Below are 27782 nucleotides of genomic sequence, written 5' to 3' on the forward strand. Positions count from 1 at the left end.
GTGTTTTTACCCTTAGAATCACACTTAACCATATTTTTAGAATATTCACTTCACATGTTAAAAGTAATAATGAGAAGGGATACTGAACAGAAATTGACTGTTGGTTAGGAGCATCATGTATGACTTTTATGTACAAGGGTCGTTCAAGGTTGATCAAGACTTTTATTTCTAGACAGGAGATATACATACATAGAAGCACCAAACTATGTCAGTTTTTCAAAGTATTTCCCCTGAACATCCAGACACCATTGCCATCATTGTGGAAGTTCCTTGATGCCTTTGGCGTAGAAAGAAGTAGGTTGGTGTCGTAACCACTGCAAGACAGCATTCTTGAGTTCCTCATCTGTCTGGAAGTGCATCCTGCCCAAATGCTCTTTAAGAGCCCCAAACAAGTGGAAATCACTGGGGGCTAAATCTGTACTGTAAGGACTGTGTGGTAAAAACTCCCAGTGCAAGTTGGCCAGTGTTGCTTGTGTCAAATGGGGCATGTGTGGCCTGGCATTGTCATGGAGAAGAATGACATGTTTTGACAACATTCCAGGTTTTTCTTCCGAACGGCCCCACGTACAACACTGATATTGACTGTATGTGCTATGTCACGCACTGTTACTCGCCGGTCTTCAAGGATAACTTGCTCAACACGTGCAATATTCACCACAGTGACTGCAGTTGGGCAAACGTGTCCATGTGGTTCATTTGCTACCAACTCCCACCCTTCACTGAACTGTCGCACACTCTTGCCATGACAGTGTTTGTTTACCATACTGTGCTTGCAGTATACTCCAAATTTCAGCAGGTTCACCTTCTCCTTGATGAGAAATTTCATTATACACCACTGTTCCACAGCAACAAATACACTACTTGCAGCCATCTTTGTTTACACTACTGTGCATGCGCCAAATGCATCAGAAAGGATCATGGTTACTCGCAAGGAATCATGGTTTATCCTGCCGAAGTAATGCAGTGCTACATTGATTCATTAATATTTTACGCACAAAAGTCTTGGTCAACCTTGAACGACCCTTGTAGTATTACTTGCCACATATTGACTAATGGTAAACAAAGAATTCCTTTTCATAACAATTATAGTACACTGGTCGACAATTGCTAAGGAACAAACACATATAGATCTATATCTTTTTCATACACAACTCAAGTGTCCAATGAATCGCGGTACTGTGTGACAAGTGATTCTGGACATCAAATGGTGTGGAGAGAACGTGGAACACGATATCATGCACAGCACATCTGTGAACGTGACAGGTATGGGGATATTAAGGAAAAATGGGAAAACACCACTACACATCTTCGCCGCAGGATCCGTTACTGGAGCACGGTATTCTACAGAGATCCTGAAATGTTATGTTCATTTTTTTCGGGGTGCAGTGGGCCCTGGCGTTCTTTACCTGGATGATAATGCCCGTCCACACAGAACTGTCCAAGCGACAGAGACACTGGAAAGAGAAAACATCACCCGCATGAACTGGTCTGCATATTCACCGGGTCTCAATCCCATCATACATGCGTGGGATGCTCTCGGAAGATGGGTTGCACACAGGAATCCCCCACCCTGGACCCTCCAGGAGCTGAAAACTGCACTTCAGGAAGAATGGGACAATATACCCCTCGCGCTCACGAACACTCTCATTGACAGCACACCAAACAGGTGTGCAGTTTGCTGTGCAGTCCACGGTGGCCACACGCCATATTGATTTCCTCTGGACTCACTCTACACATGCCAAATTGTGATTCATGTGCTTTCCTCACTTTGTTTTGTTTATGCTGGTTTTGCTTTATGACCTCCTGTTTCTTTGGTTGATGGGGAATCCCCATCATATTTTCTCAATATACCTTAACTGATATCTGTACTTATATATTGTTCACTTGTTGCACCCTGATGACGTAGTCAAAACTCATTGGTCAAAACGTGTTTGTTCCTTAGCAATTGTCGACCAGTGTATAAATAATACATAACTGTAGTAAATTTTAGCAATATTTGTATTAATCCTAATATCAACCAAACACAACCAAAAAATTGCAACAAGAAAGTGGTAAATGCCAATAGCCACTTACATTTCTACTTCAAAATAATTCAAAACATTACTTCTTTTCCTAGAGTATGCAATATGCAACTTTCACTGTTAAGTGACGGTAATACTCAGCATACCAAACTGAAGTATAATTTGTCCACAACAAATTTAAAATTTCTTGCTTGTCCTTTTTTCTCTGTTCAAAATCCTACTTTTAGTGCACTACTACAAAAATGTTGATTTTTCAGAAACGCACTAAATTTCCTCGACATTTTCATGACTTTTCCAAAAAAGTAAATTCACTGACTTTTCAAAAAAAAAAAGTAATTCCCTGACTTTTCCAGGTTTTTCAGACTGGTAGACACCCAGACAAATGTATACTACATATGAGGCTGGTTTACTTATAATTGATCTGATAATTTTATTAAATAGCAACAAACATTTAGCTATGCCGGAGCTCCCTGTCCACAAAAACACAATTCTTGCACTTTCACACACTGCATTTATCGGTATATTCTCATACGTGACATCATGAGTACAGTGGTTAAATCATTCATTTGTCTTACCTTGCAGGATCTACCTCGAAACTTTGGCTCCCATCTTCTAGCAAAGGCCTTATCAAGGGTTCCAGGAGATTTTGCAAGTAACTGGCTCCATAGATCTTGAAACAGAATGCCATGATTTTGTTACCAAGGTAGTTTCCACGGAATAGCGTTTGGGTGCAATCAGACACTTCCACCTCGCGATAAAAGATATTCCAGAGCAGTGGAGACAGAAGATGCTTGGCATCAAATAATGTTACAAAGACTCTCGCCAACTCATCCTGGAAGAGATAATGTTATATGAATGATTATCATAACAAAAACAGAGAAACAAGGTAGGAGGAAAATGAAATTCATTATTAGCTTACAAGGAATGAAGCTACTTAAAAGGAAGGGCCCTTTATGAAAATAAAGTTCATGGTAGTTCAGATCGGGTCTCTGTTGCTTTCTCTCTGTAGAGAGGAGAGGAGAAGAAATGAGAGATGTTCCTTTTCCTTTCTCATTCTTTCTCTTTCTTACTTTGAGGAAAAATACTCTTACATCGGAAATGTGCAGTTTACTTGCTTTCACAATGCTTCTCGGAAAGTTGTGCAAAATTCCAGAATGCTTCTCGGAAAGTTGTGCAAAATTCCAGACTGTTGATTAATTCTCCAGAAAAATGCGAGATTAACAATAAACTTTTTTTAGAAAAAAAAAAAAAGCTTAAACTTTAAAATAATCCATGTATTTCACATAGATGAGGGGATGTGAAAATTATGAATATGTCTATTGTGAAGAAAATTAATAAGTGTTAAGTTTCGTTTCCAAAAGACACTTGAGATTTTATTCACAAGAACAGCACAGAAATAACACTTTATAATAGGGATGGGACCGATTAATCGGTACTCTATCAGTATCAGCCGATATAGGCATATTGGTGTATCGTTACCGATCCGATATATCGATAAATATCTTTTAATTTAGTGCAAAATTCTGCCATTTTGTTGTAATTTTTATGGATAATCTCCATGCCCTACTTTCTGAAGAAGTAAATGTCTAAATATTTAACTTCTTTTGCATTGCAATCAGCTCGAAACACACATTTATTACAGAGATCAATGACAATTTCAGGGTCTTCAAGGACCATTTCTAATTTTATATCGGATTGGTAGAATATCGGTATCGGTAAATTTTATATCGGTACTGTATCGTTATCGGCCAAAATTTCGTATCAGCCCATCCCTACTTTATAATCTCCATTTGAACTCAATCAAAATTTAGTCAGTTTTTATATCAAAACTTTGATTCTTTTATTTACCACAAACATGTGCCTAATTGTTATTACTACTGGTATAGTTAAAACATTCATACTATTCTGAGTATGAGAATGTCATTAATGCAAAGATTGCCAGTACCACAGTACAAAAAAAAAGTTTCCTATAAATATATAGGTGTATATACTGTTGTGGTGTTTGTGTAACTATCAAATCTTACAGCCACATTCACAATTCAAGTTTTCTTTTAAATACTGAATGCATCAGTCAGGGATCAAAACAAAATAAAGACTATAGAACAGGAACTTACCATCTGTGGAGTGGTGACAACATTTGCTAAGGCCATTGCTATGGGTAACTCTCCCTTGTCGCTGATCATTGTAACAAGTTGGACCAACTGCTCAAATCTATCGGCAAGCACGGTTTCTGCCAGAGTATCAAATTCTGTGCCCTGCTGCAAGATCTTTGTTAAAACTTCCATAAAAGCAGCTCGAGTCTGCAAATCCCTGTGGTAACCCAAATCTAAGAAGGAAGAAAGAACACGACTGTTACATTTTTATTACATACAACTACATTCTACAGAAGCATGCCTTAGAATTATTTATACATCTAACAGCTCTGCTTATTGAAATAGGGATAGAACTTGGAATTTTGTCATTTAGTGTCGGAACTTACCAGGCTTCTAAAGCTATTTCCCTCATTTGGAGAGTGTTGGCACAAGTTGTCACATATCTATTGCTAATCAATGAAAACTTGAAGATTAACTAAGATGCAGAGATAGTAATTCAGATGGAAGTGTATTGACAAAGTTTACTGGGTTCACAAGTTAAATTCCTGATCAAACTATAATAATTACAAGTTCATTATATTTTCTAACCAGCTAACAAATGTACAATGATACAAAAACAATGCAAAAAGAGATGTTTATTTGTGAAGTACAACTGAAGCTTTGCTCTGCTTTCTAACTTACATTTAAATAAACAAATACTTACCTATGGAATGCATAAGACCACTATCTATATTGGCCGATAGTAGATTTGACATGGCTTGAATGGTGGCATTTCTCAAGGTGCTTAACTTCCCTGGTTGCACTCTCTGCCTGGTCATGTCCTTTTCGACTTCCTGCGCTTCACTGCAGTCATTCAGAAGGTTCATGAATAATGTAAAATATCTGAGAAAGTAAGATATGATAGTAAATAACATTTTAGTACAGGTGTGAGTAGTCATATATTGAAATTAGGGATGTGCCGATATGAAATTTTGGACGATACCGATAAAGTACCGATACCGATAACCAATATTCTACCGATCCGATATAAAATTAGAAATGGTCCTTGAAATACCTGAAAGGTTCATTGACCTCCTTAATAAATGTGTGTTTCGCGGCAACTGCAGTGCAAAAGATGTTGAAAATTTAAACATTTACTTTTTAGAAAGTAGGGTATGGAGATTACCCACAAAAATTACAACAAAATGGCAGAATTTTGCACTAAATTATCAGATATTTATCGATATATCGGATCGGTAAAATAATCGGTAATTTTACCGATAAACCGATATGCCTATATCGGCCAATACCGATAGAGTACCGATTAATCAGTCCCATCCCTAATTGAAATTAATTCTGGTATGAAGATGCTCCTTTGTATGCATGGTGGTGGTACATTTTGTTAGTTTTGATCTTGTTGAGAATTTCAATATGTTTTCCATTTACCTAGCTTGTTTATTAATACATAATTTCTCTGCAAATATATCACAACTAGAGAGTTACTTCAAGTCTCATTTTGCATAGTGTTTCCCAAAGGTAGTACAATGGTATTGCATATTATAGCATGAAAAAAGTCTGTGCATGGGAACAAATGCCGTTCCACTGAAGCAGATGAGACCAAGAACAGACACCTATAGCGCGAAATCCCCGATGCACGGCAAAAGAAGGAAGCACTACACCCACACCAGTATGGCAGAAAGTGAAAGGACCGTGGCAACTAGTGCCGCCACGAGCACAAGCGGATGAAGGAACCAAGTCACCCGCAGCAAGACAGTACATGACTGACGAAGCCACCACACAGGTGGCGAAATAAATCGCAAAAAATTGCATGGAAAAATGAAAAGTAAGCTTATCGGAGTAAATTACCTATCTCCGCGCAACCGCCAAACAGATATCTTTAGATACATAAGAGCTGTTTAACTGAAAATGATGATAATTATCATGAATTCTTAAAAATGTACATTACAGCTAAGGCAATATTACTTTGAACCAATACTGATACTAATTCCACCAATACAAATGGAGATACAGATATTTACTTGATAATTGTAACAATTCAAAGAAGTTCAGAATAATAATAATTTTAGTATGCAAGTTTTCTAATGGAGCTAACCATAGAAATACAGGGTGGCCACTCTAAGACCTTGATAAAATTCAAGTATAATTCCTGGTTTTCAAGGAGAAATTTCCAAATATTCAAGGGTACAAGCACATGTTTCTCTATATCAACCTTATGTATTACCGCCTCTCACCCCCCTCCCACACACAAATAAATATATTAACAATATAAAGGGTCTGTGAGATTCCAATTTATCAAAAAAATCTAATTGAATTCAATTAATTTAAATTGTGGTGTTTACATTTGCCATTTAACATCACAGACTGGAAATGCATCGACAAACAGTCTCAAATGTTACGAGACATATTACTCTATAAAACAATTGTACTATGGTGATTCGGAAAGTAAGTTCCATCATGCAATAAAATGAAAAATATAAATAGTAATATCATGATCTTTATAGGGGTGAGAATATATACATGGTACAACATTCACACATAATCGCCATAAGAATTCAAGCACGCGTCACAGCGAGATACCAAGTTCGTTATACCCCTATCATAGAACGTTTCCGCCTGAATGGAGAACCATTAGGAAACTGCAAGTTTCAGTTCTTCGTCAGTACCATAATGTTTTTGGGATTTTCGGAGAGCTGGTGAGGGACCCAACGGTTACACAATTCAAATTTCAAATTTACTGTTACAATTTCATACAGCACAGTTCTGGAGATTTGTGGAAACTCTAATGACAGCTCAGACAAAGTGAATCGTCTGTTCTCCCTAATCTGCTCTTCCACTAAACGAACCAAATTGGGATTCACAACAGACGGTCGACCACTTCGTTCTTCATCATGAACACTAACCCGTCCACCTCGAAACCGTCTCACCCATCTTCTTACTATTGAAGCACTCATTATTCCTTCTCCATACACCTCACAAATCTGACGGTGGATATCCGTAACTGGAACATTACGTGCATCCAGAAAACGGATCACGGACCGTACCTCACGCTTGGCGGGAGTTTGGATTGTCCGAAACATAACAACAACGCACTACGTACTACTTTCCTGACCAACTTGCCTCAGACTGATGTCTGGACTTCATCAAGGTTGTGGCTACACAAGGCGCACGCGCATTCACACTGCCTCGCTTGCAACGCCACGGTATTCATCAGTGGAACTTACTTTCCGAACGACGTAATAATTTTATAAAACATTTCAAATTCAAATTTACCTAATCAACTTTAAGATGTCTTGCAATAATCTTCCATCTGTCATAGATTGCTCTGCAAAGAACACTGAGAAAGCAAATGGACTGACAGAATTCTGTTTTATTTGTCACGCAGCTTTCTTTTCTTTTCCTTCCTCGATAAAAATAAAAGCTAAACTATAAAAACCTTGCCTCAAGGCAATAATAAATATGTATGAATTCAATGGGATTTGGATTAATAAAAGTTGCAATTTTTCACGTCTACGTAGAAAAAATCAAGCAGAATTCACACAGAATTGCCGGAACCAATAATAATTCATGCATAATTCCAAGAATTCAAGGAATTCCCGGTGAGTAGCCACCCTGAAATATACCAGAAATTTGTTTTGTAATATGTAAAAAAAATTCACATGAGATAATTGGGACGTAAAGGAATCCCATAACTCTCAGGATAATTCAGACCTCAGAAGGTGTCACGTCGGTGAATAAAACCTACGTTTTGTGTTTAAGAGTAAATTTCGCTTTTTGCAGTTCATTTCGCATTATTTCGTGACAAAGCATGGTCACAAAATGCATTTCACACCTTTCAAAAACATGAAAAATTAACACTACAATGTGTTTTTTGACATTTCATTTTTTCGTCAAAAACAAAATATGCATGCCCCTAGCAATGCACAAATAGATAAGCTGATTACAAACAACTGTCATATTTTTTTAAAATTAACAATATTGTAATTAGGTTTAAAATTACCATTGTGCATATCAGCAAATTTTCAAATTTATACTTTATTATCATTTCACAATTCCCTGCCAAGAGCAACCAATACAATTGACCTTTCTGACTGTAAAATATTGGAAGTCAGCTTACTTTAGAAACAACTGGCTTTTTGCTTCCATCAAATCACCCCTATCTGATTCCTCTGGCTGAAGAGGTAACCCACGAAGCAGAGCAGCAACAGCTTCCATACATGCCTGGTCCAGTTCTCTGCAAAATAGTAATCAAGAATATATGAGAGATAAAGAATCTACATAAAAAGCGAATTTTAAGAAACAATGGTGTAACGGCAACTTCAAAGCAGAAAAAACATGAAATAAAAATTATATATACACACCTGGTAATTGAACTAACATCTCCTGAGCTTGGCGGTGCTATCTGATGGGATGTTCCCATCACCCAATCAGTCAAGTATTCCACCAATTTATTTCTGAACTTCATCTCCTGACGAAATGCCAGGTCATCTCTTCGTTTCATCATTGCTTCCACCAACTGGCAGAGCTTGGTTTTGATATGAATGGCATGGACTGTCATGTCTAAATGTCTCACGTAGCTGAAAAAATTTAAGCACATTTAGCTTATTGTAAACTTTAAAGTTATACTTTTTTATTATCATACACGTATGTAGTTCCTTCCTTGTGAGAAAAGCTAAACATTTAGAGAGCATCTGTACCCAAGTGACAAGCAGCAGGTAAACTATAACAGGGTGCTTTTGCAATGATATGGCATGTGATGACAACAAACTACACACACCTGAATAGTCACTATTTACTAGACAGGGGTTCCCAAACGTTTTTGATTCATGGCACCCTGAGATTTTTCCACGGTGCCCAAGTCAGAATGTAGGCCTATCCAATATTTGCAACGCTCAGTTATGTGGTTAGGTTGCTTGCCTTAAGTTAAAAATAAACACATATTTCAAATTCAGAAACATTTTATGTGTAAAAAGTACCAAATAAGCACATGTTTGGAAGTAAGTATCACCTCAGTGAAAATTATTGAAACGTTTCGCAGCCAGTAAGCCAGCCCAGGGTGCCATGGTGCACACTTTGGGAAATATACTGTAGTAGAGTGCTGCAGGGAGAGAATTTTGCTCGAGCACCAAATAGTTCGCACAGACAATGCTAGATAGTGTATGAAATTTAGAGCTTCATTGTTCGAGCAAATAAAGCTTGAACAGACAAAATCAGTGGTATACACTCGAAGCCCAGTTGTACACGTATAACCCTAATTTATCTATGGTAGATCAAATATACAGGGGTCTCAAAAGTAATAGTGCACAATAATAGAAGCAAAAAGGCCTCAGTAAACATGGGTCCACAAAAGAGCCATTTTCGAGATAATTGCGAATGTGTGGTTACAAACTGCTACTGACCTCATTGTTTGTAAACATCGTCCTAGTTGGTAAAATGCTAATAATGTCTGCGAATGTGTGCTTAGAAGCCGTCACTGATTGCTTTTTGTAAACACAGAGTGCTTTACTCTATGCACGTTCCGAGGTTTGCTCTTTGTTTACAAAACAGAACATTTCCGAGAGGTGGCGTTGTAATCAAACAGGATGGATATAATCAGTACAGATAATTGTACGTGCTTGCGACCAATTCGGAAATGAACCAGGGTGTTCGAAAGCATTTTACCAACTAGGACGACTTTTACAAACAATGAAGTCAGTGGCAGCTTGTAACCACACATTCGCGATTATCTCGGAAATGGCTCGTTTGCAGACCCGTGTTTACCGAGACTTTTTTGCTTCTATTATCGTGTACTTTCACCTGTGTCAGTTTGTGCTATTACTTTTGAGACACCCTGTAGATCGTGAAGCGAAAAACACAGGAAATTGAAACTTGAGTGAACACAGTCATCATATCCATATTAAAATGTAGTTCAGTTTATCTTACCAATACACAGTGATATATGAAAATTAAATAGATGATTATGGACTGAAACTACCAAGGCATATATGTGTCTATGATTATTGTCACATTAAAATGATATTCCATTGTTTACACTCGAGGGTGGGAGATTTGAATGAGTATGAGCGAGCAAAAGAGGTCCCATACAATACTCTACTATCGACAGCCTGGAAAAACATTTGCAGTGAATTTCGAATTGACACAAAGAGTACTCTAAACAACCTGGTCTGAGTAACATTTGAGTGAAAAATGAGAAAGTAACAACTCACCGAACAATAGCCAGCATCATTCCCTCTATGCTCGTCACACCAAGATGCTCGGATGGCTCATCAGTCTTGTTGTCCAGGACATTTTTCATTATGAAAATGATATGTTCAATGAACTGAGTGCTGATGTCGGACATCACAACCTTGGAAGAGAACATACAGACATTACACTACTCTACCTTACTTTCAGAATATAAACAGGAAATGTAATCTAGGTTTCTGGGGCACAAGAATCCTTGCTTAATTCTACAGTGCTTTTCACGGTTGAGTCGTCTGTGGAGCGGTGGCTACAGCGCAGGTAGTGAGGGCAAGTTTGCCAGTAAACTGGATGCAAAATCCACGTAATTGGAACCACTAGCAAGGCAATGATAAAAGCTCGTACAGTTACATTGACAGTCAGAATAAAATTGAGCATGTATCGTGTTATAAGAAGTGTTGGAAATGTTGTCCTCCTGCATCCAAACATTTACAGCATTTTAAAAGGAAATTTTCACTAACTCTTATCACATTGTATCTAAAGATATCTGTTTCGCTGTTACGCAGAGGTAGGTAACTCGTATTAGTTTCTCTTCCGAAATTGCTTCAATTTTCCCCCTGATATTTTCTTTCAATTCTTCTAATGTATGGTTCCAGGTTTGAAAGCTTGGTAGCTCGCCATGCAGACACCATGAAAATGTCTGTTTCTTGTGCAAGGCGTCGCAGGGATGTATGTATGTATGAGGTAGAAGTATGTTCCTATCGTTCTCAAACGTCGTTTAGTTTCTTCTCAGTAAGCACACATAGTTTTACCCTTCACTTCTTATTAATTAATTAATTAATTAATTAAGACCCTGCTTCCCTAAATTTGTTCACAAGTCTTCAAACACTGTCTTTGTGTGGAACAGGAACATCTGAGAATTCTGCTGCGAAATGCATTCTAACTTCCCTACAAGAATTCATAATGATGCAAGTGTCTTGTATAAAAATTCGTTGTTTTAAATTGTACGTATAGCATGGCATCATTAGACTGCAGAAAAGCACCAGTAATACGTAAACTTAAACAAAACAATCGAAAACACTTTTTAACACCTTAACACTTTACAAACATGTGCAAACTGGACACAGCTATCTAGATACTGAAGCACTGACGTGTCCAGTGCCAAGGTCTGCGCAAAGCTGTGGGCTAAATGCTGACAGATGCACTCTCACTGCCCAGCATAGTAGCTGCTGCTCCACGGGCAACTTAACTGTGAAAAGCACTGTATAATTTGAAAGTAGTGAACACACATTCTTGCTCATAGGATCTGATGACAATTGTTTCATATCTGGAATATACTGAACAAAGCAGAAAAACGTGCTGGAAGTGTAACTAATATATTGCATTGGGATTGACCTAATACCGATGTTGATGTATCAAAATATATTAGTCGGCATTTATTCACTGATACCAGATTCTACTTTTCCTGAGTTGAGCAATTTTGTAGATTTCACAAAAATGCCACACAACAACTTCGCAGTCCAAATATGCTAGAAATATACAAAATACAAATTTTTCATTTATTTTGCACCAGTAATTAGTGAGAACTAAAATTGATTTTGTGCATAAATGCTACTTTAATCCTCAAATGCAATTCTTAAACATTTTCCATTATAACTCTGGTAAAATGATGCTTCTAATTACAATGGAAAATTTACATTTTAATATTAATGAATATTTTGAACAAATATTTAATTAGCATTTTCAAGCACCAGTATCAGTACACTACATAACTGCATTAATTTAAGTATGTTGATACAAGATGTAACATGCACAAAAATATTTCTCCAGAAGGAACAACCATATGAAATAAATAGAAATGCATACCTGGCCTTGCTGATCAAAAAACTTTTCCACTATGGACTTAATCTGATCAAAGAGAATTGGGTATAAAGCTGGTGACATTTCATGGCCTACAAGCTCCTTTACATGTTTCTGAATCTGGGCACCAAACTTTTCATTGGAGCATACCAGTAAACGAAGAAGCTGTCCAACAAATCTACAAGAAACATTGTGAATGCATATCAGTAGAGGCACATATTTTTGGTAAATATAAAAGCAAAATTTCTGTACAAAAACTGAGTCGATTCCGGGTTCAAAAGCGGTAAATAAAATAAAATTTCGGTGTTATAGTGGTGAAAAATTGGATGAAAAGTGGTATATAAAAAGACATTTTGATTTTAAAATTGTGAATATAATTCTAAAATTAATTTAAAAACTACACTTATTACACAAAATTAACATTTCACTTCTAATAGCACATTTATGAAGTAGTTATCAGACTATTAAGTTTATTTCTGTGGAGTCCATTTTTGCTTCTCCAATATTAACAACAGAATTAATCAATTTTCCGTGAATTTCATAACTCTCAGGATAATTCAGACTCAGACGGTGTCGCATTGGTAAATAAACCCTAAATTTCGTGTTTACGAGTTAATTGCTCATTATTTCGTGACAAAACATGGTAGCAAAATGCATCTCACACCTTTCAAAAGCATGAAAAATTAACACTACAATGTGTTTCTTGACATTTCGTTTTTTCGTCAAAAATGAAATATGTATACCCCTACATGTCAGTATTTTATAGGAATATCAATCAAAAAGCAATTTCTGTCATACCATGTATGGGTCACTTCTCAAGATTTTCTTTTTCAAAAATCACATCAAGTATTCACAGCTCTGTTCAAAACATCACCACCACCATCTAGCAACCTGACACCTCGATGGCTGTGCTTATGATCTTGTCACCAAGAGCATTAGGTTCAACCCTTATCACGGACATGGGTTTCCTTGGTGAATGTCCCATCATCGACTTCAAGTACTCATCATTCATCCCCACTGTTGTCATTGGCTTAGAGAGGTGGAAGAGCAAAGTAAAATAAGGAACACAAATATTTGATTGATTGATTTGCTTTATGTTACTTTGCTTTTTGTGCCACTTTTGGCTAATTTACAAAGATTGAGATGAGTGAGGATATGATGAAATTGATGAATGGACACTCACAAACATCCATGCCCAGGTCGGGATTCGAACTGGGACCCCTGGCATCGTAGTGCAATGTGCTAACCACTCCGCCACAGGGGCCGGAAGAATACAAATACTATCTAGGAACTAGTACTCATAATACTTTCTTAACAATCCAACACAGATACATGGCAAAAACTTCAGGCTTGATAAGAACTTGATTGATTTCACTTTGCTATTCTGCAACTTTTGGCTAATCGGGAAGGTGAGGATGAGTGATGATATGAATGAAGGTACACTCACAAAGAACACCCATACCAAAGCTTGGATTTGAACCCAGGATGCTTGGTATCATAGCATGCTGTGCTAACCACTCCACCAAGGAGGTCGGCCGATAAGAACTTGAACCCAGGTCTCTGTCAAATGCCAATGCTCTAACCACACATAGCTACTGAGCCAACCCTATCTTTGACCCTACTCGAGAGTGTGAATTCTGATGTCATATATTAAATAATAAAATAAGGTCTTTAAATTTCATGTTGAATATACCGGGTGTCCCAGAAGTCTTTCCCTGATTACAAACTTTATTCATATCCGCTATATGCAATGTAGAGATGTGAAAGTGGTGCCAAAATGTTAGAAAACTAACCAAGTTTATTTGTTGCAGGTTTCAGTAATGTGGCTGCAGTGTAGCAGTGTCGGTGCCAAGGAATCTGGAATTAATGCTCTTGATATCAGGTGGCATCTATCCATACAATGTTTCTTGGACTTGACAGGATTTGGGAATGAAGATAAATTGCATTTTTTAAATACCAACTTATTGATGGCAGATATTCTAGACGAAAGAATTCTGTACATTTGAAAGTTCCTCTGCACTGTTATTGGTGACCGGGTCTCGTGATACCAGAGGACATGCTGAACTTTTTCCTGATTTGTGAACATTTCCGGTTTTCTGGGCACTGACACTGCTACACTACAGCCACGTCACTCAAACCTGCAACAAAAAAATGGTTAGTTTTCCAACATTTTGGCACCACTTTCACATCTCTACCTTGCATATAGCAGATATGAATAAAGTTTGTAATCAGGGAAGACTTCTGGGACACCCGGTATTTATTTTAAATCTACAAAAAATTTACAACTATTTCTCCAAGTAGGTGTCTATTCATGTTCTCCTATGTGATGTGTTCTTATCCCTCACCTAGAGAAAGAATAATACATACGAGATGCTGTTCAAACGTAAGTTTCCTTCATGTTAAAGGGAATAAAAAACAATGTAGATAATTAGAATACGTACGTGAGTACTAAAATGATTGTATTCTAAGTAAGTCCTGTCAGGCCTATTGTCAAGTTGATGTAAGAATGAGGGCAATACTGTTAGCTGTTAATGACAGTTGTTTGCTTTTAACGCAGGGTCTATATTGTGCATGCACAGAAGCAAGTGATTTGATTTTGATTTGATTTGCTTTATTTTACTTTGCTTTTTGTGCCACTTTTGGCTAATTTGCGAAGATGGGGATGAGTGATGAAATTGATGAAAATTCATAAAAATTACAACAAAATGGCAGAATTTTGCACTAAATTATCAGATATTTATCGATATATTGGATCGGTAATATAATCGGTAATTTTACCGATACACCATATCAGCCGATACCGATAAAGAACAGATTTTAATCAGTCCCACCCGTAATACAGCGTGTCCCCCTTATATGTATAATAAAAGAAAAATTCATAACTTCTAAACAAACTGTCAGAATGATATAATTGTTGTTTCATTTTAAAGAATAACTCAGAAATTTTTTTAAGCAACACATTCAGTGGTAGTTAGTTGCGCAGTATCCAGAATGTCTTGAAAACTGATATTATCAGTTTCTCAGTAGTCATTTGTCATGCAGTGGCCACAAGAAAAGGTATTTTGTGTTTTAACGTTGTCTGAAGTGACATCTGTGACACTTGTGCAGAGACGATGTCATGCACGTTATGGTTTGGGTGCTAAAGAAGTAGTTCCATCGTACATTTCAATAAAGAAATGGGAAAAACAGTTACGCGAAACCGGTTAATTTCTCAAATCTCGTTCGAGACTTCCTGGACAAGCATTTCAATGGAAAATGGATAGTAAGAGGTTCGAATTATATTGAATAGCCCCCACGGTCGCCAGACCTCACTGTGTGTGATTTTTTGTTGTGGGGGTGTGTTAAGGACAAAGTTTACTGTACACTGGTTAGAGATTTGCAAAAGTGGCATGAAAGAATTGTGGTTGTAGTAAGCAACATTACCCTGCATATGCTTCAAAACGTGTGACTTCAGGTTGACAACTGGTTTGACATTTGCCGTGCCACTAACGGTTCACATGTGGAAGTGCGCTAGTTTTCTTGATTTGTAAAAAAAATTCTGAGTTGTTACATGTTTGTACAAAGTTTTGACAAAAAATATTGGTAAATAAAAAAGTTGTGATTTTTGCTTTTATTATACGTATAAGCAAGACATGCTGTATATACATTCCAAACATATTCTTCAACAAATAATAGAAGAGTACATGCTCTATTTTAGTAGCTGAAATTTCTAGCATAGTTCACAAATGCAGTAAATGACGTCTAGTGTGGGACAACAGATGAAGTAACAGAAAACTGTCTCCAAAATCAAGATTATGAACTTACTGCGTCACAGGGCAATACTGCACATCCTGACTAGAACTTGGCAAGACACTGGATTTCCTTGATTCCAACGCTGGGGTGGCAGCTCCCAGGGGAGGCCTGGATGGGGACCTCCTCTGCAGGCAGACACCACCCAGAGAGCACAGGAACCCTGTCATGTTGGCCCATTCATTGATTTGATCCTGAAAAGTTACTCACATGTAAGTATCACTGAGAAAGTAAATACACTCTGCAACTAGAGCTAGTTTAAAGTAGTGAGGTTGCTTAACATATCTTAAACCATAACACACACAAAAAAAAAAAAAAATGCATGATGCTACGCCACTTTTCTCTTTGCACTTTATGAAAGAAATCTAAAATCTACATGTGTCATGCAGCTGGATCACACAAACGCTGTCTTAGGATGAGTAAATGAGTGATGAACTTGCATAAATGTCAATCAGAGCAGCAATTATTTCAATGATGGCAAAACAAAAAAAGTTTTTCTCATTACCCATTTTGTGCTTAACATATATATGTCAAAGATTCCAGCAGATTTTAAAATCTACGTGAAATTTCTTAAAACAAAACATGTGACCAAATAGTCGACACAAGAAAGTCACATTTTTTAAGACTCATCTGTTGAGTTCTGATGCTTCAGTTCTTCCACACATTCCAAAAGCCTATAGCAGCATTTTTCTGCAGTGTTTTTAGAACTGAATAGTTTTTTGACAATATTGAATGAACTTACCTTATTACTGAATAATTTGTTAGCAAAAATAGATTTTAAAAAAATCGCTATGTGAAACCATGGTTTGCTCTGATGAACAACAGATGGTTCTGGATTCATGAGTATTTTCCTATCAGTTTTCATTATTTTTTCTGAAGGTTTTGATATAGTGAAAATACGAGGGAAAGTCAATATGTAAGTCGCAAAATGAAATATCTCCGAATAGCTGCAATGTGAAATTGTTTTTGAATATCAGTTGTTGCATTATTTTCCTGTAGTTTACGGTTATTAAAGCATAAGAAACAGTTTTTCTTTGTGACGTTTCAGGAGAACACATGCTCCTTTCATCAGACATTTATTTTCATTTTCATGATCAGGAGCGTGTGTTCTCCTGAAATGTCACAAAAAAAAACTGTTTTCTTATGCTTGTAATAACCGTAAACTACAGGAAAATAATTCTATAATGCAAGCAATGCGTACATACAAGAAAAACTATCAGTTGTTGCACTGATCCATTCCACAAGTGTGTGTGTAGCTGGCAGCACCACCGTGCATCGAATACGGCGCTAGTAGTCATGTTCTCGTGCGGTGGTGAGTCATTCGAGAGCCAACATCCCTCATCACAAAAAACAAATAAGTTTAAGGTCAACCAGTTAGCACAGAAGGTGATGGTCACCATGTTTTGGGACAGTAAAGGCATCCTACTCATGGAATTTCTGGCCCCAGGGTCACACTGTCACTGCAGTCACATATTGCAGAACCCTGACGAAGTTACGATCAGCCAATCGCAGGAAACGTGTAGGTGCTTTGAGAGATGGAGTTCTTCTGTTGGATGACAGCTCTCGTCCACACAGTGCCTATACCACAGTGGCTCACATACGGTCCCTATGTTGGGAGCGAATGGAACATCCAGCCTACAGTCTGAATTTGGCAGCATCCTACTTTCCATCTCTTCGGCCTACTGAAGAATCACCTGGGTGGTCACCGGTTCCAGGATATGGAGGAGGTCCATTGGGAGGTTACCAGCTGGCTACGACACCAACCACAAACCTTCTTCGCTGTTGGCTTTGAGGGACTCGTGAAACGCTGGGACAAGTGCCTAAATGTTCATAGAGATTACGTTAAACAATAAACCAAATTTCATCAGGTAACTATTTCAACTTTTCTTTCTATTCCATTTTGCGAATTATATATTGACTTACACTCGTATGTCAATATCTTAATCTTTTTTACAATATTCAAGCTTTTTCATTAAAACTGAGGAGATAAAGTCAATTTTCTAATTGCTTAGGAGGAAAATATACGAGACTGCCTTTTATCTTTTATTGAAGTATGGGAAACCTAATCCTTTCTTGCAAATGGCTCTCATATCGGCAGCATTGTATGATATCGATATAATGCTGTGAAATACTTCACAAGTTAACACACTCAACATGTGAATACATTTTCTCTTCTAATTTTCATCTGTCTTGTAAATAGAAGAGATGTTACGGAGTGGTAACATTTGATTTAAAAAGAAAAAGAGAGTATCTTGAAATGTCATTTTTCATGCACAATTTACAGAAGTCTCGTCAGTGTTACAAAAATGCCAAAAAGTTGTCACATTTTTTCTGTTTGCGAAATTTAATTGAAAAAGTAAAATTTCAGCAACAGGATTCAGGGTGCGTGTGAGTAAAAAACAGCTGTCATGGCATCAGTCAAAGGTCCAGCTTAGCCTTAAAGGCTCATACTTTTCTGGAGTTTGGTAATCTCACAGGACCCACAAAAATGCCACCCAATGCTTTCATGCAGCATACTGACCATTTTTTTTTTTTAACAACAGCATTGCAGGAAGAAATAGATTTTGTGATTAAATAATTATCTTATGTGAAATTATGAACATTTTACAGCAAAATTCTAGTAGATTAGTTATGGTATAATTCCAATTAGAAACTATACTTTAGCAATTATAAACATTTGAACTACTTTCAATTGTTTCAACATCCAAGTATCATCATCACAATGGATGGCAATCAATGTGAATATCAGCATTGCTATTAATATTGGGCTAAAAAAAACAAAAAAAGCACTGCTGATTAACATAAATCTGGATAGAGTGGTATGAAATTTTAACAATATAAAACAGGGTAAGAAAATGGAGCTATAAATGCAGCGAATTATATTACATCGGTACCTACATTAACTACTTTCCCACAGAACTTGTAAATGTACTATGCTTACCTCTAATTCATGTTCAGAACTTTGATGTGAAGCTCTTCTTTTACCCATGGTGCGATGAAATGCTTCTATTTGCCCATCTTCCAGTTTGGCTTTAGGATACGCTAGCAAGATCTTGGTTGATGCATCCCAGTTGCGAAATGTTTCTTCCCAAGCCTAACAAGAGACATTACCAAACATTACCACACAACACAACCTTCTGGAATTTAGCAACAAAAATAAATTGCGAATTAGTGTTTTAAATAAATTGAGAAAGCAAATGTGAATTTGTAAATTTCTCTTTAATTGTATCTTCAGCAAATTCATGGACCCCATTTAGTTCCTACAATATTAATCATAGTGGACCTTCTTTTTCTTCACATATGATTGATCTATTAGGTACTGGCTTTCTAAATCAGTTTCATAACTTTAACTTTACATAATTTTTAAGTAATTTATTCTTAAGGTGGCTTTCACATTGAAGTGATGTGGCTCAGTTGTTGTTGAATTAGACTATTTTATGTCCCTTTTCTGACACTTTTGGCTTATTGCAACAATGAGGATGAGTGATGATATGATGAAGGGACAATCAGAAACACCACGGTCCCCTGACATTGCAGCATACTCTGCTAACCACTTGGCTCAGTGGCCAAGCACATTTAGGGGTTGACTTTTGATCTTGACACCAGAGTTCCCAGCTTGGGAATCTGTGCCCATTGTTACTGTTCCTTCGTCAATTTCACCAAATCACCACTCATCCTTAATACTGTAGTTAGCCAAAAGTGATAGGAAAGCAACGAAAAATAACAAAAATATTGCAACCTGGACTGAGTTTTGCAGATTAAGAAGGCACTGACTCACAAGGAGTGTAGTCCTATGTCGGGCTTGTTTCGTGACCATGTTTATTTTGTGATTGTTCTCTCATCAATCTTATCCCCATTCATCTTCATCTTTCAAATTAGTCAAAAATGGAAAGAAAGCAAACCAAAATAAAACAAATCAACATCCAAGAATAACAAGTGACTATAAAGCCCCTCCTATCTGCAAGAAAGCACTGACTGTGCATGCACACAACTAATCAACAAACCGAGGAGATAAGATGCACACCATTGAGAAAACAGCCCACTCCGAGTGACACACTTAAGTGACATGTATGCTTGTCGTGGCACAAGGATACAAGTAGTAAGTAAAGTTGCATGTACACTTTGCACCATGCCATGAGGCATACGTAGGGAGGTGTGCAGGTAGGGCCACACACATTCTTCAATCTCTGCCATTTTGGAGGTGATGTGATCAGCACCATGCCCTGGCCACCTCTCCCTGCCCACCTGAGGGATGCTCCCAGGCACACATTTTATTTGAGGCTAGGTAAGCCCCAGGGCCACTTTATGCTGGGACAAGGCTGGAAAATTCAGACCCTTGATCATCCACCCCAGGAACCAAACATGGCCTTCCACATGGCAGATGCCCTACCAATTTGTTTCCAAGTAACATGTTGTCACTTTGCTCTGAAATTTAACTAGGGAGACTCCACACCAACTTTCTAGCCTTCTTAAACTCGAAGGTTCATGGCTACAGAAACACAGGCCTTTCTCTGTACCTATCCTGAGCAATATCTATTAGGCACATCCAGAAAGTAAGTTTCCCACTCGCCCACAGGTGGCAGGCCATGCGCATTGAAACCGGTTTTGCGCATGCGTGAGAGGCACATGTCCTGGCTAGTGAATGTCCTAGGAGACGCTTCCTGAAAGTCCTCAGTAGCGTCACAGCAGCGATGAAACATGACAGCTCTTATTCCATCTCCCGCCACGTGCGAGGTTTGTTCGGTGATCAAGTTCTTGAACGCACAGAACATACAGCCGATTGAAATTCATCATCAGCTGTGCCAGGTGTATGGGCCAGACGTTATGAGCAAGCAGATGGTGCGTCGTTGGTGTAGGACATTTACTGAACGCCGGCAAAATGTGCATGACGACGAGCGCAGTGGGCAGCCATCGGCCGTTATGGACAAGCTTGTGGGGCAGGTGCAGCAGTGCACATTGGAGGATCGTTGCATCACAATCACGGAACTCAGCAGATTTCCCACAGATTTCCTGGTCGTTGTTGCACTACATTGTTACCAAACACCTCTTGAAATTGTATGCGCTGAAACAACTGATGCCCAAACACAAAGGAAAACGCATGGACACGGCACCGACATTTTTGCAGCATTACCATGATGATGACGATTTTCATAACCGGTCATCACAGGGGATGAAACGTGGGTTGCATACAGCACCCCAGAAAGCAAGCAGCAGTCCATGCATTGGCGTCACAGTGGATCTCCATGCAGGACGAAGTTCATACAGACTGTGTCGGCACAAAAAGTGATGTGCACAGTGTTCTGGGACAGACAAAGCATTCTGCTCATCGAGTTTCTGCCCAGAGGTGAGACTGTGAACGCAAACCGTTACTGTGAAACATTGGGGACATTGTGACGAGCCATTCAGAATAAGCGATGCGGTAAGCTCAGTGCCAGGTGATCTTGTTGCACTACAATGCGAAGTCTCATATGGCTAGGTGCACTGCACTGCAGCCCTTGCGGGCAACCCTTCTGGACAGGTTCAGTTGGGAGGTGTTCGATCATCCATCGTACAGCCCGGATCTCGCTCCCAGTGATTACCACCTGTTCTTACACCTGAAAAATTTTCCTGTCCGGTCAACATTTTCACAGCGACGAAGAGGTTCAGATGGTTGTCACACAGTGGTTCGGCGCCCAGGCGGCAGACTTCTACGACGCAGGTATACAGAAGTTGGTCCCACGCTATGACAAGCGCCTGAATTCCAGCGGAAATTATGTTGACAAGTAACTAGACAAGTGCTGTATCTGTGGCAATAAATCATTGAATGAATGTTTCCTTTATGTGCACGACCCCAGGGAACCTTACTTTCTGGATGCGCTAATATATACTCTTTTCCATCTCTACCAATTCCCTTTAGGTCCATCTCAATGTTATCCCTCCATCTTAGTCTTGGCCTTCCTACAGGTCTCTTACCATCAGGTTTCCCAACTACAATCCTGGAAGAGTTTCTTTCCTCTCCCATTCATGCCACATTGCCTGCTCAACTAAGTCTTCTTGATTTAATCATTCTAATAATATCGGGACATGAGTAATGAGACTCCACACACATTTTCTTATTTTTAACATTTTCACCCAACAAACAGGAGAAATTAACACTTACTGGCTGAACTCCATTCACACAATGCTCAATCTTCCTTAGAAGCGTCATAATTCTTCTCTGGAGTGCTGCCCTTCCTATATAGAGAGAACATATTGTTAATAAACTAATACAAATAACTATGAAAGTGATCGGGCAAAGATTTGGAGGCATAATACCGAAAGCAGTGAATTCTCATTTGCAGGTTATTTCAACAACATTTTGACAATTTACGAGCATATAAACTTCCAGTTTAAAAATGACAGTTTATTAGAGAGACCATACAACATGATAGCAGAAGGTACACATAGAAGATGAAGAACCAAGACAGGAATACAGTGGAACCTGGATTTAACATTTTTCCCTTTCTGCTCCCAGTCAAGCAAAATCTCATTAAATATGCCTGAGCTATTATTTTTCCACATTATGCTAACTAGAGACAGTGCCATGGAAAATGCACAATTGAAGTTCCACTGTTATTAATATCAGGGCTGAGCTGATACCAATGCTGATGTATCAGTCAATACTAGTGCTACTGGTATCAGAAAGTATCAGCTAGAATTTTCAGAGATTTTGTTCATTTATGAGGTCTGCAAAAATGCCGTATGGTAGTTTTTGTAGTTTAATTACCTTGAAATTGTGCAAAATTCAAAGTTTCCATTTATGTGTGGACACACTGTATTTTGTGATTATGTAAGAGGTATTTTAACCAGACAGTTTGTTCAAAACAAAACCACCAATCACATGGCAGCAATTACCACATCATTTCATGAAAACTTCAGATGATAACTCAGTTTTGTATTTTCTTTTTATTTATTTACATACGGAGGAATGACAAACTAGAATGACAAAACAATGTATTTATTGTTACTATTTTAAACAAATGCATTTTGAAAATGTTGATTTTCTGCTGCAAAAATTGTTATGTAACATATGAATGGATATTACTCTTTCCTGAAACGATTTACTATTATATGTAATAATGAAAACAAGAAACTTGTTCACAACGTGTGGCACTTAGGAGTCCAGCAGATAAAAAAATCAAATCCTCCCCATAATTTTTCTTGCAATAATAATGAAAATTAGGACATTTAGAATAGCGAAAGTGTCCTGCAGCATTTCTTGTGGACCACGCAAAAGATCCAGCTGATACTGGTTCCCAAATTCCAACTGATTCTTTCCGATACCGATACCAGTTCAGCCCTGACACAAGACAGTGAATGCTCCACTGAACACATTTTGAACATGTTCAAAGTACATATGCAAATGCACACATAAAGCATAAAAAAAAATCTCAAATTCATGACACATTTTGCCATAATGTAGTGCAGTGCAGATCCTCTGGTGTTTCACTTATATGCTTATTTACATTTAGAAACATAGTTAGGATAATACTAATTTGTACATTAGAACACTGACTTCTTGTATTTAATAAGCTTACACACATACTCCAACAAAAGCATTACAGACAAATATATTTTATAACACTCAACATACCCTCACTATGTTCACGACAATATATCTTGGATTCCCTGTTAGCTGCATTAAAACAGAAAAAATGAAATTCAATTCCAAAATAGCGTAAATAAAGCATAAACAATGCACATCACAATGGATAATGATATTCTGAAACTACATATCAGTATATATTTACATTATGTTCTACTGAAAGAACTTCAATTTACTTACAATTTACAGCAGAGTGATGTTTCTCACAATTGTTAGTAAATAGAATAAAATTTAGTAGAAGGTTAGTCAAGTAAAATACAAACATATATCAACTGTTACTATTTACAATATCGTAATCAGAAATTACAATATAGAAAATAATCATGTGGATTAAAACCTCTGGAAAACTTTAATTGCATTTCTACTTTATTCAGAAACTAACACTAGAGCTGTTATAATGAAAACTTTAATTTAAAATATTTAAAAAATCACGTACTGCTAATCTCATGGGTATACTGTTATTGTTATTATTATTATTTTGACTGCGTTTAACAAGCGGTTTTCTGTTACTACTTAAGTAATCATTCCAACTGCTAATACATTTTTCAATACTCACCGTCAAAGTAGCATATAAAAACAATAGTAATAAATAGAAGCATATATTTTTGGTAAATAAAAAAGCAAAATTTCGGTACAAAAACCATCAATTTCAGATTCAAAAGCAGTATATAAAATAAAATCTTGCTGTTAAAGCAGTGAAAAAACGGATCAAAAGCTGTATAAAAAATGACATTGTGGTTTTAAAAAATGTGAATATAATCCCAAATTTGATTTAAAAACTGCACTCACTACACAAAATAAACATATCCCTTCTAATAGCACATTTATGTAGTTACCAGAGTGTTGACTTTATTTCTGTATAAAAGGATCCATTTTTGCTTCTCAAATGTTTACAGCAGAATTAATCAACTTTCTGTGAATGTTGTAACTCACAGGATAATTATGACTTCAGAAGGGTTGCGTTGGTAAATAAACTCAAAATTTCGTGTTTAAGAATCTATTTCGCATCTTGCAGTTTATTTTGCATTATTTCGTGACAAAACAGGGTAGGATACTGCACCTCTCACCTTTCAGAACCATTAAAAATTAACATTACAATGTGTTATTTCACATTTTGTGTTTTCATCAAAAACTAAATATGCAAGCCTCTACTCATTGTCAAAGTAGCATATAAAAACAATAGTAATAAATAATTTACTTCAATGGTCAGGACCTCATGCTTTCCAGGTACAAAAATCATTGTATTTTTTGACTAACTAATATAAGAAAAATCTTAATTACCCACTATGAAATAATATTGTTCCTTCTAAACCATTATAGTTAGTATTCATGTTGATGCAGGTGCGACTTACTCACGTAGTATAGATTATCAGTACAATATAAAAAGAAAAAATCTTTTATAAAATATCTAAAAGTACTTACGTTAGCGAGAATATGATTTCCGTGAAACTACGTAGATAGGCTATGCCAATTTAATTACCATTGGCTGCATCACAACAAAATAAAAAATCGGCTTCCGGGTCACCCCGGCCGTGATCGATGCATCTCTCGAAATAATAGATTTCGAGCTAGACATGACGCAACCCAACGGAAATAGGGTGAGGTAAAGGGAGTATGAGGGAAATGCACCGCATAACTTCCGGCATTCCATGAGAGGCCTCCTTAGACAGCTGTACAGTGTTCACCAAGCCACTTCTTCAAAAGTGGTTTTTAACGTGTCTTGAGTATAATTGTTTTAGTGTTTTTATGGACTTTCACATCAGGATTCTAACGTAATGGTAGGATAAGTCACCTACACATGTTCAGCTGCCTTAAATCACATTTTAACCTTTTATCTATTTTTACCATACCTCTTGACCAAAGTCTTGTTTGACACAGCCAATGGCATAATTAAATTGGCATCGCCTTTCTACCTGATGAAGGGAGTAGTTACATCCCGAAATGTCATTTCACTGAAATCACTAATGTAAGTACTTTTAGGTATTTTTTGACCATTATTTAGTAATTGCTAAATTAAGAGAAAGACTCTCAGTGTTAAATCACAAGCAACAAAATCTAAAAGTTATAAAATTTGATACAGGAAAGTTTACTGATGAAAGAATTAAGAAAGATTACCAAATTAAACTGTCAAATAGATTTGATATTTTGCAGGATTTAAATGATGATGAAAATATAAATGAAACAGACTTAAATAAGAATTGGGAGCACATACGTAATGCAATAGAATCAGCAGCTAAAGAAAGTATAGGATACCATAAACCGAGAAAAAGTAAGCCATGGTTTGATAATGAATGTCATAATCTAATAGAAATAAGAAATCAGGCTAGACTTAGGTGGTTAAATAACTCTGATGATACAAATCTAAACAATTATAATAAGAATAAAGCGAGAAGTTAACCACACGTTTAGAAGTAAAAAAAGAGATTACTTGAAAAGCAAAATTAACGAAATTGAAACAAACAGCAAAAATAAAAATATCAGAGATTTATATAAAGGTGTAAATGAGTTTAGAAAGGGGTGGCAACCTAAAGTAAACTTGATAAAAGATAAAGACGGTGATTTTCTAGCTGACCCAAGCGATATTCTAAATAGATGGAAGAACTACTTTAATGACCTTTTAAGTGTCCATGTAGGAGATAAATCAGAAGTAAATGAAGTACACACAGCAGAACCTTTAGTTCCAGAACCTAACTTGACTGAAGTTAAAGATGCTATTAAAAGGCTAAAGAATAACAAAGCACCTGGCATTGATTTAATACCAGCTGAGTTAATTAAATATGGTGGAAATTCATTAATTACCGTGGAATTTACTCTCAACAACATATAAAATATTGTCTAACATTCTTTTAACAAGACTAACACCATATGCTAATGAAATTATAGGTGATTATCAATGTGGATTTAAACGTAACAGATCAACTACAGATCAAATTTTTCACATCAGACAGACACTTGAAGAAAAGTGGGAATATAATCAAAATGTCCATCAGCTATTCATTGATTTCAAAAAAGCATATGATTCGGTCAAAAGAGATAAATTATATAATATATTAGTAGAGTTTGGAATACCTAAGAAGCTTGTTAGTATGATAAAAATATGCACCAGTGAAACAGAAAGTAAAATTCGTGTGGGTATTAATATGTCTGACAAATTTACAATTCATGATGGGTTAAAACAAGGAGATGCATTATCTCCATTGCTCTTTAATTTTGCCTTAGAATATGCTGTTAGGAAGGTAAAAGAAACTAAAGGACTAAAATTAAATGGTGTGACTCAGTTGTTAGCATATGCAGATGATGTAGACTTACTGGGGGATGATGTGAATACAATTAAGAATAATGCTAAAATATTTTTCAAAACTGCTAAAGAGATAGGTTTGGAAGTTAACAAAGAGAAAACTAAATATATGCTTACAGGCCAAAACCAAGTGTTAGTTAATAATCAAAATCTAATTATTGATAACAACTCGTTTGAACCAGTTTCCAAATTCAAATACTTAGAAGGAGTAATATTAACAAATGAAAATTATATTAAAGAGGAAATAAAAAGTAAGCTTAATTCAGGAAATTCATGTTACTTCTCTCTTCATAAACTTTTGTCTTCTCATTTAATATCTAAGAAACTAAAAGTTAAAATATACAAAACAGTAATCTTGCCTGTAGTATTATATGGATGTGAAACTTGGTCCCTTACATTGAAAGAGGAACATAAATTGAGAGTATTTGAAAATAAGATCCTTAGAAAAATCTTTGGACCTAAAAGGGATGAGGAGACAGGTGAGTGGAGAAGGTTACATAATTTAGAACTACATAATTTGTATTCATGTCCAGATATTATTAGAATAATTAAATCAAGAAGCCTTAGGTGGGCAAACCATGTGGCACGAATGGGGGAGGAAAGAGGAGTTTACAGGATTCTTGTTGGGAAACCTGATGGTAAGAGACCTGTAGGAAGGCCAAGACGAAGATGGAGGGACAACGTTGAGATGGACCTAAGGGAAATCGGTAGGGATGGAAAAGAGTATATAGATCTTGCTCAAGATAGGGAAAGATGGAAGGCCTGTGTTGCTGCAGCCATGAACCTTCGGGTTTAAGAAGGCTAGAGAGTTAGTTAGTTAGTGGTATATTGAACTGATAATCTATAGTTAGTAACTTGATGAATTGACAATAGTAAGCACTAAATATTTTCTCCTATTCAGAACAATATTGTCAGTTTTG

General features: G+C 36.9%; 1 protein-coding gene across 5 annotated transcripts in view; it reads right to left on the reverse strand.

Annotated features, from left to right (window-relative positions):
- The window catches only part of Nf1 (neurofibromin 1), a 135046-nt gene that overhangs the window by 72985 nt on the left and 34279 nt on the right, over positions 1 to 27782 (reverse strand). For 4 of the 5 annotated variants that reach the window (XM_083128478.1, XM_083128476.1, XM_083128475.1 and 1 more), the window contains exons 15-25: positions 23553 to 23594; positions 22080 to 22153; positions 18882 to 19034; positions 15956 to 16134; positions 12158 to 12329; positions 10318 to 10457; positions 8473 to 8688; positions 8229 to 8345; positions 4818 to 4996; positions 4136 to 4347; positions 2597 to 2853 (exon numbers count right to left, since the gene is read on the reverse strand). In XM_083128478.1, the coding sequence (XP_082984604.1) occupies positions 2597 to 2853; positions 4136 to 4347; positions 4818 to 4996; positions 8229 to 8345; positions 8473 to 8688; positions 10318 to 10457; positions 12158 to 12329; positions 15956 to 16134; positions 18882 to 19034; positions 22080 to 22153; positions 23553 to 23594 (1741 nt within the window). The remainder of the gene's footprint in view (positions 1 to 2596; positions 2854 to 4135; positions 4348 to 4817; positions 4997 to 8228; positions 8346 to 8472; positions 8689 to 10317; positions 10458 to 12157; positions 12330 to 15955; positions 16135 to 18881; positions 19035 to 22079; positions 22154 to 23552; positions 23595 to 27782) is intronic. The other variant, XM_083128477.1, reaches the window with a different exon arrangement.

The sequence above is a fragment of the Lepisma saccharinum genome, chromosome 9 (assembly GCF_977018435.1).
Source record: "Lepisma saccharinum chromosome 9, izLepSacc3.1, whole genome shotgun sequence".
Lineage (NCBI taxonomy): Eukaryota > Metazoa > Arthropoda > Insecta > Zygentoma > Lepismatidae > Lepisma > Lepisma saccharinum.